This window comes from Gorilla gorilla, chromosome 12 (assembly GCF_029281585.2).
Source record: "Gorilla gorilla gorilla isolate KB3781 chromosome 12, NHGRI_mGorGor1-v2.1_pri, whole genome shotgun sequence".
NCBI lineage: Eukaryota > Metazoa > Chordata > Mammalia > Primates > Hominidae > Gorilla > Gorilla gorilla.
The window spans coordinates 119,128,554-119,140,990 of NC_073236.2; the positions used below are offsets into that span (position 1 = coordinate 119,128,554).

At 37.3% G+C, this 12,437-nt stretch overlaps 1 protein-coding gene across 6 annotated transcripts in view; it reads left to right on the forward strand.

Annotated features, from left to right (window-relative positions):
- Positions 1 to 12,437, forward strand: part of LDAH (lipid droplet associated hydrolase) — a 138,289-nt gene that overhangs the window by 26,599 nt on the left and 99,253 nt on the right. For 4 of the 6 annotated variants that reach the window (XR_010130046.1, XR_010130048.1, XM_063696035.1 and 1 more), the window contains exon 3: positions 6,242 to 6,385. The exons of the other annotated variants lie outside the window; for them this stretch is intronic. Coding sequence is in view for 2 of the 4 variants with exons in the window: in XM_063696035.1 (XP_063552105.1) it covers positions 6,242 to 6,385 (144 nt within the window). In the remaining 2 variants the exon portion in view is untranslated. The remainder of the gene's footprint in view (positions 1 to 6,241; positions 6,386 to 12,437) is intronic. 6 annotated transcript variants of the gene reach the window in all.

A 12,437-nucleotide genomic window follows, 5' to 3' on the forward strand; every position in this document is an offset into this window, starting at 1 on the left:
ATATCTGATCCAGAGTGTAGTCATGGGAATGAATTGCTTAAGTTTAATGTAGGTGAAGTTCTTTGGATTTCATCATAATAATGAATTATGGGACAAAGTTTTTGGCTCAGTCAGTCCAACTGGATTTTGAAATGTCCTGACATGACATGACAAGTGAAACTGTCATTTAAGGGTCAAGGCTTTCAGAGAATGTGTGAGTGACTAAAAAGTTGATAGATGGAAATAGATGGCTTGAGTCTTAAAGAAGAAGAGGTTGTTGTAATAGTGAGGTGAAATAGTAAGTGGGACAGACAACCCACCCACTTCCCCACCTGGAGATAGTATTTATTCCCTCACTCTTTTATCCCAGGCGCTAGGAATACTGTGTTGCATTAAGTCTTTGCTCTCATTGAGTTATATGTGGTGTTAGAGAAGAGTGACTGAGGCCTCTGCTGAAGAGGATTGAAAGGAAGAGAGCCCATTACAGGGGAGAGCCAGATTTCAGATATGGTGAGGAGATAAAGGGAGTATTCAGTGAAGACACTGAGAATGGAGGGAAGCATAAAACATTTGTAGTTTGATAGTCTCATTGTTGATAGTGCTTTGACATTTTCAGATCATATTTCATTTCCTATTGTTCTTTTATGTTTGCCCTGCTCATTAGTTTGTGGGATTTAGAATTGTATTTTGTGTGTGTGTGTGTGTGTGTGGCAGGTTTCGGGGGAGCTAATCTATTTACACTGTGGGAATAATCAGGATAACAGTATTTCAAGGATTGTGAAGCCACTATTGACACCATATTATGTCCGTCTCTGATACACTGACATAACATTTCATTTTAAATCACATTGCTTTTGCAGCTAGCAAAATTAATTCTTCACTTCTAAGTTAGTAATGATAATGGTGAGTTTTCTTTTCTTTTTTGTAGTCTGATGTTTAATGGATGCAATATCATTTTCTTTTCTTTTTTTTTTGCAGTTGTAAGAATTTTTACTGTGTTCCTTTTTTGATCAGAATCCACAGATTGAAGAACTTTTAATTTAGTTTCATTTTTTCCGATGAACCTTAGATCTTGGATTTCTGTAAAGTAACATTGTCCTTGGACTTTCTTTAAGTAGTGAAATGAACAAAGGGAATCAGATTGAGAACTCACCATAGAGTGCACTGAATCATAATTCTTAGGAGGTCATATGGAGATAACAGAATCATGTGAAGTATCGAGTGCTGTGAGCACAGTGGTTGGGGATATAGCAGATAAGGCTCCATGAATGAGTCCAATAGGTCTGTCTACATGGCAACCTATTATATAGATACTGTGCCATATTAACTTGATATGTGGCAGTTTTCGTTCCTCTCCCTACAAAATTAACTGGAAGGTATAAGTCTATACTTGCAGCATTGTATAGTTGGAGTTTATTAGCAGTCAGGGCCTAGAGGTGATCACTACAACTTCTGTTATACATTGCATGGGTATTTGACTGATTTGACTGTTATGACCATGTTCAAGTGTGTTTTTATAACACATTTTGATGTAAACTTTTGATTAAATATTTTACTTGCATGTCTGCATTGGAATGTTTTCCAACATCCTTACACCTGGACCTCTCCCATACCCCTCCATGTGTGTGTCTTTTTTAGTTGCATAAGCGTAGGCCTTTTAATTTTCTTTGTGGTTTCTTAACAAGGAGGTTTAAGTGGTGAAGTATGAAGTACTGTATGCAATGGTATTTAAGCATTTTGCATTGCATTTTCCACTTCTGTCTCTGTTATAAGTTAGACCTTTGTGTTACTTGCTATGCGTTCAGTTTGAAAGGATTTATTGTATGTGAGTGCCATGTACCCAATCTAGTGCTGCTTGGTGCCACTGGATACAGAGAACTATAGCAAGTGATGGCTACTTTTAAAGAAGTTAAACTTTCAAGTTTGGTACATTATACATGCTACAATGTTAAGTATATTTCTGACAGGATAAAACTTCCATTTTTTTCTGCATCTGTTGAGGATCGTATGGTTTTTCTTTTACGGTTGGTTAATGTGGTGGATGATGTTAATTTTTGAATGTTAAACCAATCCAGCATTCCTATGATAAATCCCACTTGGTCATGATGTATTATGCTTTTAACATTTTGATGGACTCAGTTTGCTAAAATTTTGTTTAGAATTTTTCCATCTTTGTTCACGAGGTATAGTGGTCTGTAGTTTTCTTTTTTCTTTTTCTTTTTGCAATGTCTTTATGTGGTTTTGGTATGAGGGTGATGCTGGCCTCATAGAATGAGTTAGAATATATTTCTTTCTTGATATGGTTTGGCTGTGTCCCCACCCAAATCTCTTCTTGAATTGTAACTCCCACAATTTCCACGTGTTGTGGGAGGGGCTCAGTGGGAGGTAATTGAATCACAGGGGCAGGTCTTTCTCATGCTGTTCTTGTGATAGTGAATAAGTCTTATGAAATATGATGGTTTTATAAAGAGGAGTTCCCCTGCACACACTCTCTTTCTTTTTGCCTGCTGCCATCCATGTAAGACGTGACTTGCTACTCCTTGCCTTCCACCATGATTGTCAAGTGTCCTCAGCCATGTCTGTGGGTCCATGAAACCTCTTTTTTGTGTGTGAGTTGCCCAGTTTCGGGTATGTCTTTATCAGCAGCATGAAAACAGACTAATACATTTCTCCTCTATTTTCTGAAAGAGTTTTTATACACTGGGCATTTTTCTTCCTTAAATGTTTGATAGAATTCACCAGCGAAGCTGTGTGGGCCTGGATTTTCTTTGTGGGAAGATTTTTAACTTAAATTCTAATTAATCCAATCAATTTAGGGCTATTTAGGTTATCTGTTTCTTCTTGAGTGAACTTTGATAGTTTCTGTCTTTCTAAAAGTTTGTCTATTTTATCTAAGTTGCTAAATGTATTGCTATGAAAATTTTCGTATTTTTCCTAATTACTCTTTTAAGATAGAAAACTTTTTTTAAATTTAAATCTGATTATGCCTTAACCCTGCTCAATCTCTTTTAATGTTACTTAGATTAAAAGCCAAATTACTTATCATGGCCCAAAAGGTATCACATGATTGTATTTCTCTTCCTCTTCAACCTGATCTCATACAAGATTTGATATCTCTTGTTATGCTTTAGCCACACTGGTAGATTAGATGCAAAGGGAAGAACCAAGGATTATGGACTGTCTTCCATTTCTTCAAGAGCTAAGATCTTTATTTCTTGAGGGCCTTTGAATTAGCTCTTCAAGAGCTAAGATCTTTATTTCTTGAGGGCCTTCTCCCTCCTTAGTATTTATTCTCTTCCCTCAAATTTTCACAAGGCTTATTTCTTGCCATTTTGGGGTCTTAGCTAAATGTCACCTCCTCAGACCTTTTTTTCACTCTATTCTCTTCCCTTCTCTATCATGTGACCCTGTTTATTCCTTTTATAGGAGTTCTCACACTCTTTATCTCACCTATTTAGTTATGTGTTGTATATTCTCCCACTAGCACATAAATTCCAAAAAGGCCCTCATCTGTCTTTTGCCTGACATAGTGACTTTCATACAGTAAGTGCTCAATAAATAATTGAGGGCTAAAAGAAGCTGTAATTCTGAATAGAATTAATGAACATAAGTAATTGGCATCATAATTTACTTGATGATGATAAAATTGTGGATCAGAAAGCTTAAGAACTCAGACTTAATTCCAGAGATAGGGAGAAAACTTTGTTTTATTTATTTATTTATTCTTCCTCATTTAAAAAAAATATGTTAAGTTCTGGGATACATGTGCAGAATGTGCAGATTTGTTACATAGGTATACATGTGCCATGGTGGTTTGCTGCACCTGTCAACCCATCATCTAGGTTTTTATGCCTGCATGCATTAAGTATCCATTATCTAGTACTCACTGTTTTTTATATATCCTGTCATTGTAACTTACATCTAAATCATGGGGTTATCTTTGGTGTCTCCTTAATGTTACACCAGTTTTTAATTGTTATAATAGCTGTGGTATTAATAGCTGCCATTTATTCAGCCCCTACCATGTGCCAAGTTTTGTGCAAGTGGCTATCCATTCGTTATTTCTAATGAAAATGCCAACTACTTTATAGAGATATTGTAAGACTAACTAAAACAAGGAAGGCAGAAGATCCTACACCGGATTACTGATGTTTTTTAAAAATTCAGTATTATGATTTTCTTTTGTATATACTTTCAGTCATCAAATATTTATTTAGCACTTACCATATATGTGATGTTGGCTAAGTTATTTAACCTCTCTGTACTCAGTTTCCTCATCCATAAAATGGAAGTAATGATAGTGCTACCTCATATGATAATTAAATAATATATGTAAAGCGCCTAAACACTGCCTGGCATGTAGTAAGTTATAGTACCTAAAAATATTAGCTGTTATTATTTTCTAGCCATATGAAGAAATCTATGAGCAATGTAAGATGTGAATATGAGGTATAACATATTCCTAGAAGGTTATACTCAGTAATATAAAAATATAAAATTTTTGTAAAGTAATATATTAATGAGATGAAATTTTAGTCACAATCCCAAAGAGATTTTAATAAGACTTGAAACTAGTGAAAATAACCCTAAAGTTTATGAGAACAGCCTAGAAAATTTAGAAAAAGAAAAAGGGAAGGGATTTGCCCTACCGGTTAACATTTAAAAAAAAATATATAGTAATTAAGACAGTATGGTCCTGGCAGAGGAGAAAAGGAAAAATAAACTGAATTATTTGGTATCGGAATTAGCAAGTGAATGTAAAAATGTAGTATTGGGTCTGAAGATATTTCAAATCAATGCAGAAAGAATGGATTATATAATAAATGGTCTTGGAACAATTGGCCAGTCACTTGGAAAAAAGTTGGATTGCTACTTAGTATGTTATACTAAAAAATATTCTGAACTTACTGAAGACTTAAATGCATAAAACGTGAAACAGTGCCACCCACAGCTTCCATAGATGTTATAGCCCCTGTGCTGGTATGCCCTTCCTCCCTTCTTTCTTCCTTAGCTATGCAGTGGCCAATAAACTGACCAAAGAATATGTTTCTGCATTTGAGGAAGTTTTCATCCTATTTGACAAAGAAGCCAAAAGCACCATCACAAAAAGGAATTCGGAACTTGGGTCACTAGGTCAGAATGCAACAGAAGCAAAATAATATGGATGCTACGGCCGTTGTATATTACCTTTATAGCTAGATGTTGTTGTACAAGTTTGAATACCTAACATTTATATAATACTTGCTATGTTTCAGGCAGTGTTACAATGCTTTGTATATTGATTCACTTAGTCTTCAAATGAGGTAGTACCATTATTACACATTTTGTGGATGAGGAAACCAAGGCAGAGGGAGGTTAAATAGCTTGGCCAAAGCTCACACAGTTGGTAAGTGGCAAAGCCAGGATTCCAACCCAGGTAGGCTGGCTTCAGAGTCTATGCTCTTAACCACTTTACTACACTGCTTATCTAGCAAACTGAAAGATATAAAAATGGAGTAGAAATCAGTGAAATTTGACAAGGATGACAGTGGTTATTTACATCAGTGCTCCAGAACCATGTCATGTAATTGCAGAGACCAGAAAGCCTAACAACATGAAGAAATAGATAAACTGATCAGAGAAATAGATATTGATGGAAATGGACTAGTAGCTGTGAAGACTTTATATAGATGATGATTACAAGATGAAAATCCCATTTCGTTGTAATTTCCCCCCTACAGATCTATCAGATAGAATGTTTTTAAAAAGATCGTTTATTTATTGTTTCTTTATAGCAAACTCATGTCAAAAATACCTTCTGTACACACATAAGAAAAATCTACATGTACTTGTAGACGTTTGTTTCCCCAAAAGATCAAGCTGTACACCTGTTTACAATTATAAGTGCTAGTGATAAGTGACAAGGAAGCAGTAGACTCCTTAAAGCTCTCCCTGTGCATGCTTCTTACACTATTTTGGCTGGCTTGTTTTTCTGGTTTTCATGCACCTTGTTAACTGAGCATGACCAAATCTTGAAGTGCCTTATATGCAGTATTACTGATTTTAGACTTTTTCCAGATGACTTTATCTGGAAGACACTGAAGGGTGTTTGAATAGGGTACTGCTGTGATTTTAATGGAACTTTGAAGATAATCTCTCTTGGGTACTCTGAAGAATTCAGAGGAAAGTGTGAAAAGAAAGAGACCCATCTTTTCTAGCCTGCGTGTCATCTTATGCCTGTTTATTACTTTGATTAATCTAAGGTCTGTGTTTCTTTTCTTAGGTAACCCAGGTTTTTCTGCCTTTTATGTGCCATTTGCAAAGGCTTTATACTCTTTGACAAACAGACGCTTTCCAGTTTGGACTATCAGTCATGCTGGGCATGCGTTGGCTCCCAAAGACAAGAAGATTCTTACAACATCAGAGGGTATGTCCTTGTTAATATCTGCTTTCCTTTAGACTGAGTGGAGGGTCATGTTTCTAGCAAGCTTGCTAAGGTTAAGAGTTACACCAGTGGAAACCTCTGCTTGTGGCATTAGGCCCATGGTGCCATATTTTGGTAAACTTAGGATTTTTAGAGACATTTTAACTCTTCAGGTAATTTTCTGTAAGAATATGGGTAGATAAAACAATCTATGACTTGCCTTCTTTGTTTACCAATTAGTAATCAACTGTGTGTTTTTTGATCATGTATTATTTTTCCAGGGTTGTTCTAGGAGGAATGGTGGGGAAAAAGCAGTCCCCAACCATTTTGGCCTCTGGGAACCAGTTTTGTGGAAGACAATTTTTCCACAGACTGGGGAGGCGTGGATGGTTTCGGGATGAAACTGTTCCACCTCAGATTATCAGGTGTGCAACCTAGATCTGGCATGCACAGTTCACAATAGGGTACTCCTATGAGAATCCAATGCTGCCGCTGATCTGACAGGAGGCAGAGCTCAGGCGGTAATGCTCACTCACCCGTTGCACACCTTCATCTGTGTGGCCGGGTTCCTGACAGGCCACAGACAGGGGTTGGGAACCCCTTTTATAAGCCATGTTCTTTACTTTAAAGAAACTTTTTCTCTCATATTTAGAGAATAATTAAGTGATAAACCGTGGCCTGCTAATCATATAGACACCTAAGGGGTAAACAAAGGAGAAAACACAGTGTGGGTTAGGAGAGACTTTGTGGAGTAGGCATGTGTCTTAGTCAGTTTGGGCTGCTGTAGCAAAATACCATAGACTAAGTAGCTTTTAAAAATGGAAATTGATTTCTCATAGTTTCTTGAGACTGGACGTCCAGTCCAGTCTGCACTGGCAGATTCGATGTCTGATGAAAACCTACTTCCCGATTCACAGGTGGCATTCTTGCTGTCCTCTCGTGGTGGACAGAGGAGGCAAGCCCTCTTGGGACTCTAGTGGGCTCTACCCTCATGACCCCATCTAATCCTAATTACTTCCCAAAGACCCCCCTCCACCTCTTAATAGCATTTGGGCATAGGGTTTCACCTGTGGATTTGGGGGCCATATAAGCATTCAGACCATTACAACTGGTTTTCACAATTGAATAAAATTTGGATTTAGGGCATGGAGGTGGGTGCAGAGGTACAACAGACAGAAGGAGTAGCACAGAAGGGAGCAAGATTTAGTAGTGATGTTACTGCTAAGCAGGGCCAGTTTGAGAGGGACTTTGAGAGCTGGAGAGAGAGCCAGGACTCCATGCTGGAAGGTTTCTAAATGGAAGAAGTAATACCATGGAGATGCAAACTACCTCCTTTAAATCTGTGAGAATTCTAGCATGTTCACTGTTCCAAAAAATAAAAAATGAGAGAAAAAATAACTTAAATATAAGTTTATAAAACATAAACATAACTTTATAAAAGTACAGCATATCCAAGAGTTGAGGGACAATTTCAAAATGTGTAACATGTGGAATGCTCTATAGGCATTCCATTCAAGGGCGTTTTGTCCTAGGGGGTTTCCTTTAGTTAATTTGAGGTGAGATCGAGGTGGCTGTGACTTCATTGCCCAGTTTGCTTCTGGTTCTTGTACGTCCCTCTGGTGGTATGAGCATCTTTTTGTGCTTATTGAGCTTCTCAGTTTTAAAGATATTTTACAATAAAATTACATTTTACATCTATAGTCTTCATTATTATATATGCATGATTCTTTTAGACATTGATGTACAAGGTTGAACATACAAAAGCCTGTACTCTTTGAAGGCTAGTTTTGATTATATTTATTTTTAATTGTATTCTCTGACCTCAGCCTCTGATCCTCATATCAGATACAATTTTTTGTTTCTATTTTAAAATTTGAATGTGATGGCAATAAATATGGCTGCATATGTGAACTCCTCTGAATACTTTCTGAAAAACATTAGTTTACTAATCTGTTATTAATCTGTGTAAATGTTGCACGTCAGATAAACAGTATCAATTTATCTAGTTTTATCTAATTGTTAACCTTGTATTTTGCAACTGACCGTTTAGCTGCAGGGAGTATGTTGTATAATTTTCTATTTATTTTCAAAATGGATTACCTTCCTTTATTGTATTTTTAGATTAAAAAGTTATATGTGCTTATTAAAACAATTTAGTATGGAAAACTGAATAAGAAAATAAAAAATCAGTGTCCTATAAGTTAAAGGTTGAAAAGAAATACTAAAACTTCATAATGGTTTAATTATGCTTAAACATTTTCAACCTAAAGCCTAACAAACGTTAGCACCTTGGCACTAAGAGATGAGATTTTTCAATGAATAATACTTTGTGTAATAGCTCAGATATTTTCTAGGCTGAAGTAAGCATCTAGGAATAGCAGCACCAGGGACCATATTTTTAGTGCTTTTTCCCCTATGACAATATCGTGATGAAGTGTGTATCTTAAATGTTAGTAAAATAGTTACATTTAGATTTTCAGGGTATTTTTTTTCAACATTTATTTGCTTATTACCTGTTCAAAACTTGTATTTGGCATATGTTATACATTAAGAAAATATTTAGCATAGAATTTTTTTTTAAATAAATAGTGGACTTCCAGTTTCAGCTCTGACATGTAGAACTTGGAATTTGTCACTTCTCTCCTCGCAATAAGAAAAAAGCTGAGGCTAAGTGTGGTGTCTCATGCCTGTAATCCCAGCACTTTGGGAGGCCAAGGCAGGCGGATCACGTGAGGCCAGGAATTTGAGACCAGCTTGGCCAACATGGCAAAACTGCATCTCTACTAAAAGTACAAAAATTAGCCAGGCGTGGTGGTGCTTGCCTGTAATCCCAGCTACTCGGGAGACTGAGACATGAGAATTGCTTGAACCTTGGAGGCAGAGGTTGCAGTGAGCCAAGATTGTGCCACTGCACTCCAGCCTAGGTGACAGAGTGAGACTGTGTCTCAAAAAAGAAAGAAAAAAAGAAAAGAAAAAAGCTGAACAAAACTAAAAATCATTTTTCTTAGACCTTTCAGAGAATTGAGGTCACAGGACAAATTGTCACCTAAAATCTAGAGGAGACAAGGAAATACAATGAAGATTGTAGAAGACACTAGTGCCATTTATGTAGAATACACTACATAAGTGTAGAATACATAAATGGTGATTTTGATGAATTGCTGGGGGTAAAGTACAGACTATTTTAAGAGTAACAAACTTCTGCAAGCCTATTCTTGGGGGACTTCTTCACTTTCATAGGTATTACTTCTAGGAACCTTATCAGGTTCTTTTGTGAAAATTTGAGAAATGTCCCGTATGGTTTTTTGTTAGGAGTGGAAGAGAAGTAAGCATTTTGCAGTATGTCCAGAATATTCTCAATAACATGGCTTACTTTCCAAGGGAAAAAGAGTTCCAGAGCTTTATCCAACCTGGGGGAAGGGCAGTTAGCCAGCTCCGTCTTCCACTAGCCTTCCTGTCTCACATGCTGGAGGAGAAAAAAAGATGACAAAAACTTTTGAAGATCACAGCACAGGCATTCAGGCCCACTGAAAGACTGAGGTTTAATCATTACATTATAGGATGCTTCCCTCCTCATTTTAAGGTAGAGGTCTACAGGCCTCTACCTTAATAATAGTTCATTATAACTATAGGAGCTACAAGACACAAACTCTATTTAAGAAGGAGTTCTTAGGGAAAACCAAAGGCAATGGAGGAAAAAAAAACAAGAACATTGGAGGAAACTGAAGTTTCTGATACCTGTAGCTACAGAAAACATTAAGCATAGCCCTGGCCAGGCGTGGTGGCTCATGCCTGTAATCCCAGCACTTTGGGAGGCTGAGGCGAGCGGATCGCTTGACCAACCTGGCCAATGTGATGAAACCCCATCTCTACTAAAAATACAAAAATTAGCCGGGCATGGTGGTGCAAGCCTGTACTCCCAGCTACTCGGGAGGTTGAGGCAGGAGAATTGCTTGAACCCGGGAGGCAGAGGTTGCAGTGAGCCGAGATAGTGCCACTGCACTCCAGCCTGGGCGACAGAGTGAGGCCCTATCTTAAAAAACAAACAAACAAAAAAAGCATAGCCCAGCTTCTAGCCGCATTAACATATAGCCTCACATAAAAGGTCTATTTACCTCATTCCTATTACTCAATACATCATGTCCAGCTTTAAGCAAAAAGTAAAATTAGAAGGCATTGTAAAAGGCAAGAAAAAACAGTCTGAAGAGACAAAGCAAGCATCAGAACCAGAGTCAGATATATACTTATTACCAATTTTAGAAATATCAGATCGGGAATTTAAAGTAACCATGATTACTACGTTGAGAACTCTAATGGAAGAAGTAGCATGCAAGAACAGATGGGTAATGCAAGCAGACAGTAGGGAACTCTTAAGAAAGAATCAAAAGGAAATATTAGAAAACACCGTAACAAAAATGAAAAATGCCTTTGATGGACTCACCAGCAGGCTGGATGCAGCTGAGGAAAAAATCAGTGGGCTGGAAAAATAGGTTAATAGAAACTTTCCTAACTGAAATGCAAAGAGAAAAAAATAATTTATAAAAGTACAGCACATCCAAGAGTTGTGGGACAACTTCAAAAGGTGTAACATATGCATAATTGGAATACCAGATCAAGAAGAAAGAGAAAATGGAGAAGATAAGAGTTGAAGTACTTAATGCCAGATGACAAAACACAGGTCTAGGAATCTCAGAGCACACTAAGCAGGATCAATACTAAGGCTCTACACCTACATATGTCATACTTAAGTTGCAGAAAACCAAAGACAAAATCTTGAAAATAGGCAGAGGAGAAAGTGCCTTACCTGTAGAAGAACGAAGATGAGAATTACAGGGAACTTCTTGTCAGAAATCATTCAACAAAGAGGAGAATGGAGTGAAATATTTAGTGTCGAATGAAAAATAACACTTACCTGGATTTCTCTATCTAGTGAAATCATCCTTCAAAAGTAAAGGAGAAAGAAAGACTTTTTCAGACCAACAGCAGCTGAGGAAATTAGTTGCTGGAAACATCCTATGCAAGAAATATTAAAAGAAGTTCTTTAGGGGAAGGGAAAGCGATAGAGATTAGAAACTCAAATCTGTATAAAGAAGAGCATTGGAGAAGGAATACAGGTTTAGAAAGTTTATTTTTCTTGTTCCAAATTGATCTGGTAGATAGCTGTTTATTCAAAGTAATAAAAGTAATAGTATGTTGGGTAATTACAACATGGATAAATGAAATGAATGTCAGTCATGTTATAAGGGATGGAAGAGAGGAATTGGGAATACTCAGTTGTAACATACCTGGACTAAAGGTGAAGTGGTATAGTGTTACTTCAGATGAACTTTTTTTTTTTTTTTTTTTTTGAGACAGGGTCTCACTCTCTCGCCCAGGCTGGAGTACATTGGTACAATCTTGGCCCACTGCAGCCTCAACCTGCCAGGCTCAGGTGATCCTCCCACCTCAGCCTCCCAAGTAGCTGGGACTACAGACGTGTGCCACTACACCTGGCTAATGTTTGGACTTTTAGTAGATGCAGGGTTTCACCATATTGCCCAGGCTGGTCTTGGAACTCTTGGGCTCAAGCGATCTGCCCGCCTCAGTTTCCCAAAGTGCTGGGATTGCAGGCATGAGCCACTGTGCCCAGCCAAAAAAAAATTTTTTTAATAAGTATAATTATTATGAGAAGAAAAGAGAATGTTAGATCATTTAAAATGCTCAATTAAAGCTAGGAATAGAGAGTAGGATGTTAAAAAGAAAGAACAAGTATAACAAAGGAGAGACATTTATAAATATGATAGCTATTAATTCAACTATATCAGTAATCACTTTATTTATTTATTTAGAGACACAGTCTCACTCTGTCACCCAGGCTGGAGTGCAGTGGTGCCAACGAGACTAACTGTAGCCTGAAACTCCCAGGCTTAAGTGATCATCCCACCTCAGCCTCCTGAGTAGCTGAGACCACAAGTGTGTACCAGCATGCCTGGATAATTTTTATATTTTTTATAGGGACAGGGTTTTGCCATGTTGCCTGGGCTAGTCTTGAACTCCTGGGCTTAAGTGATCTACC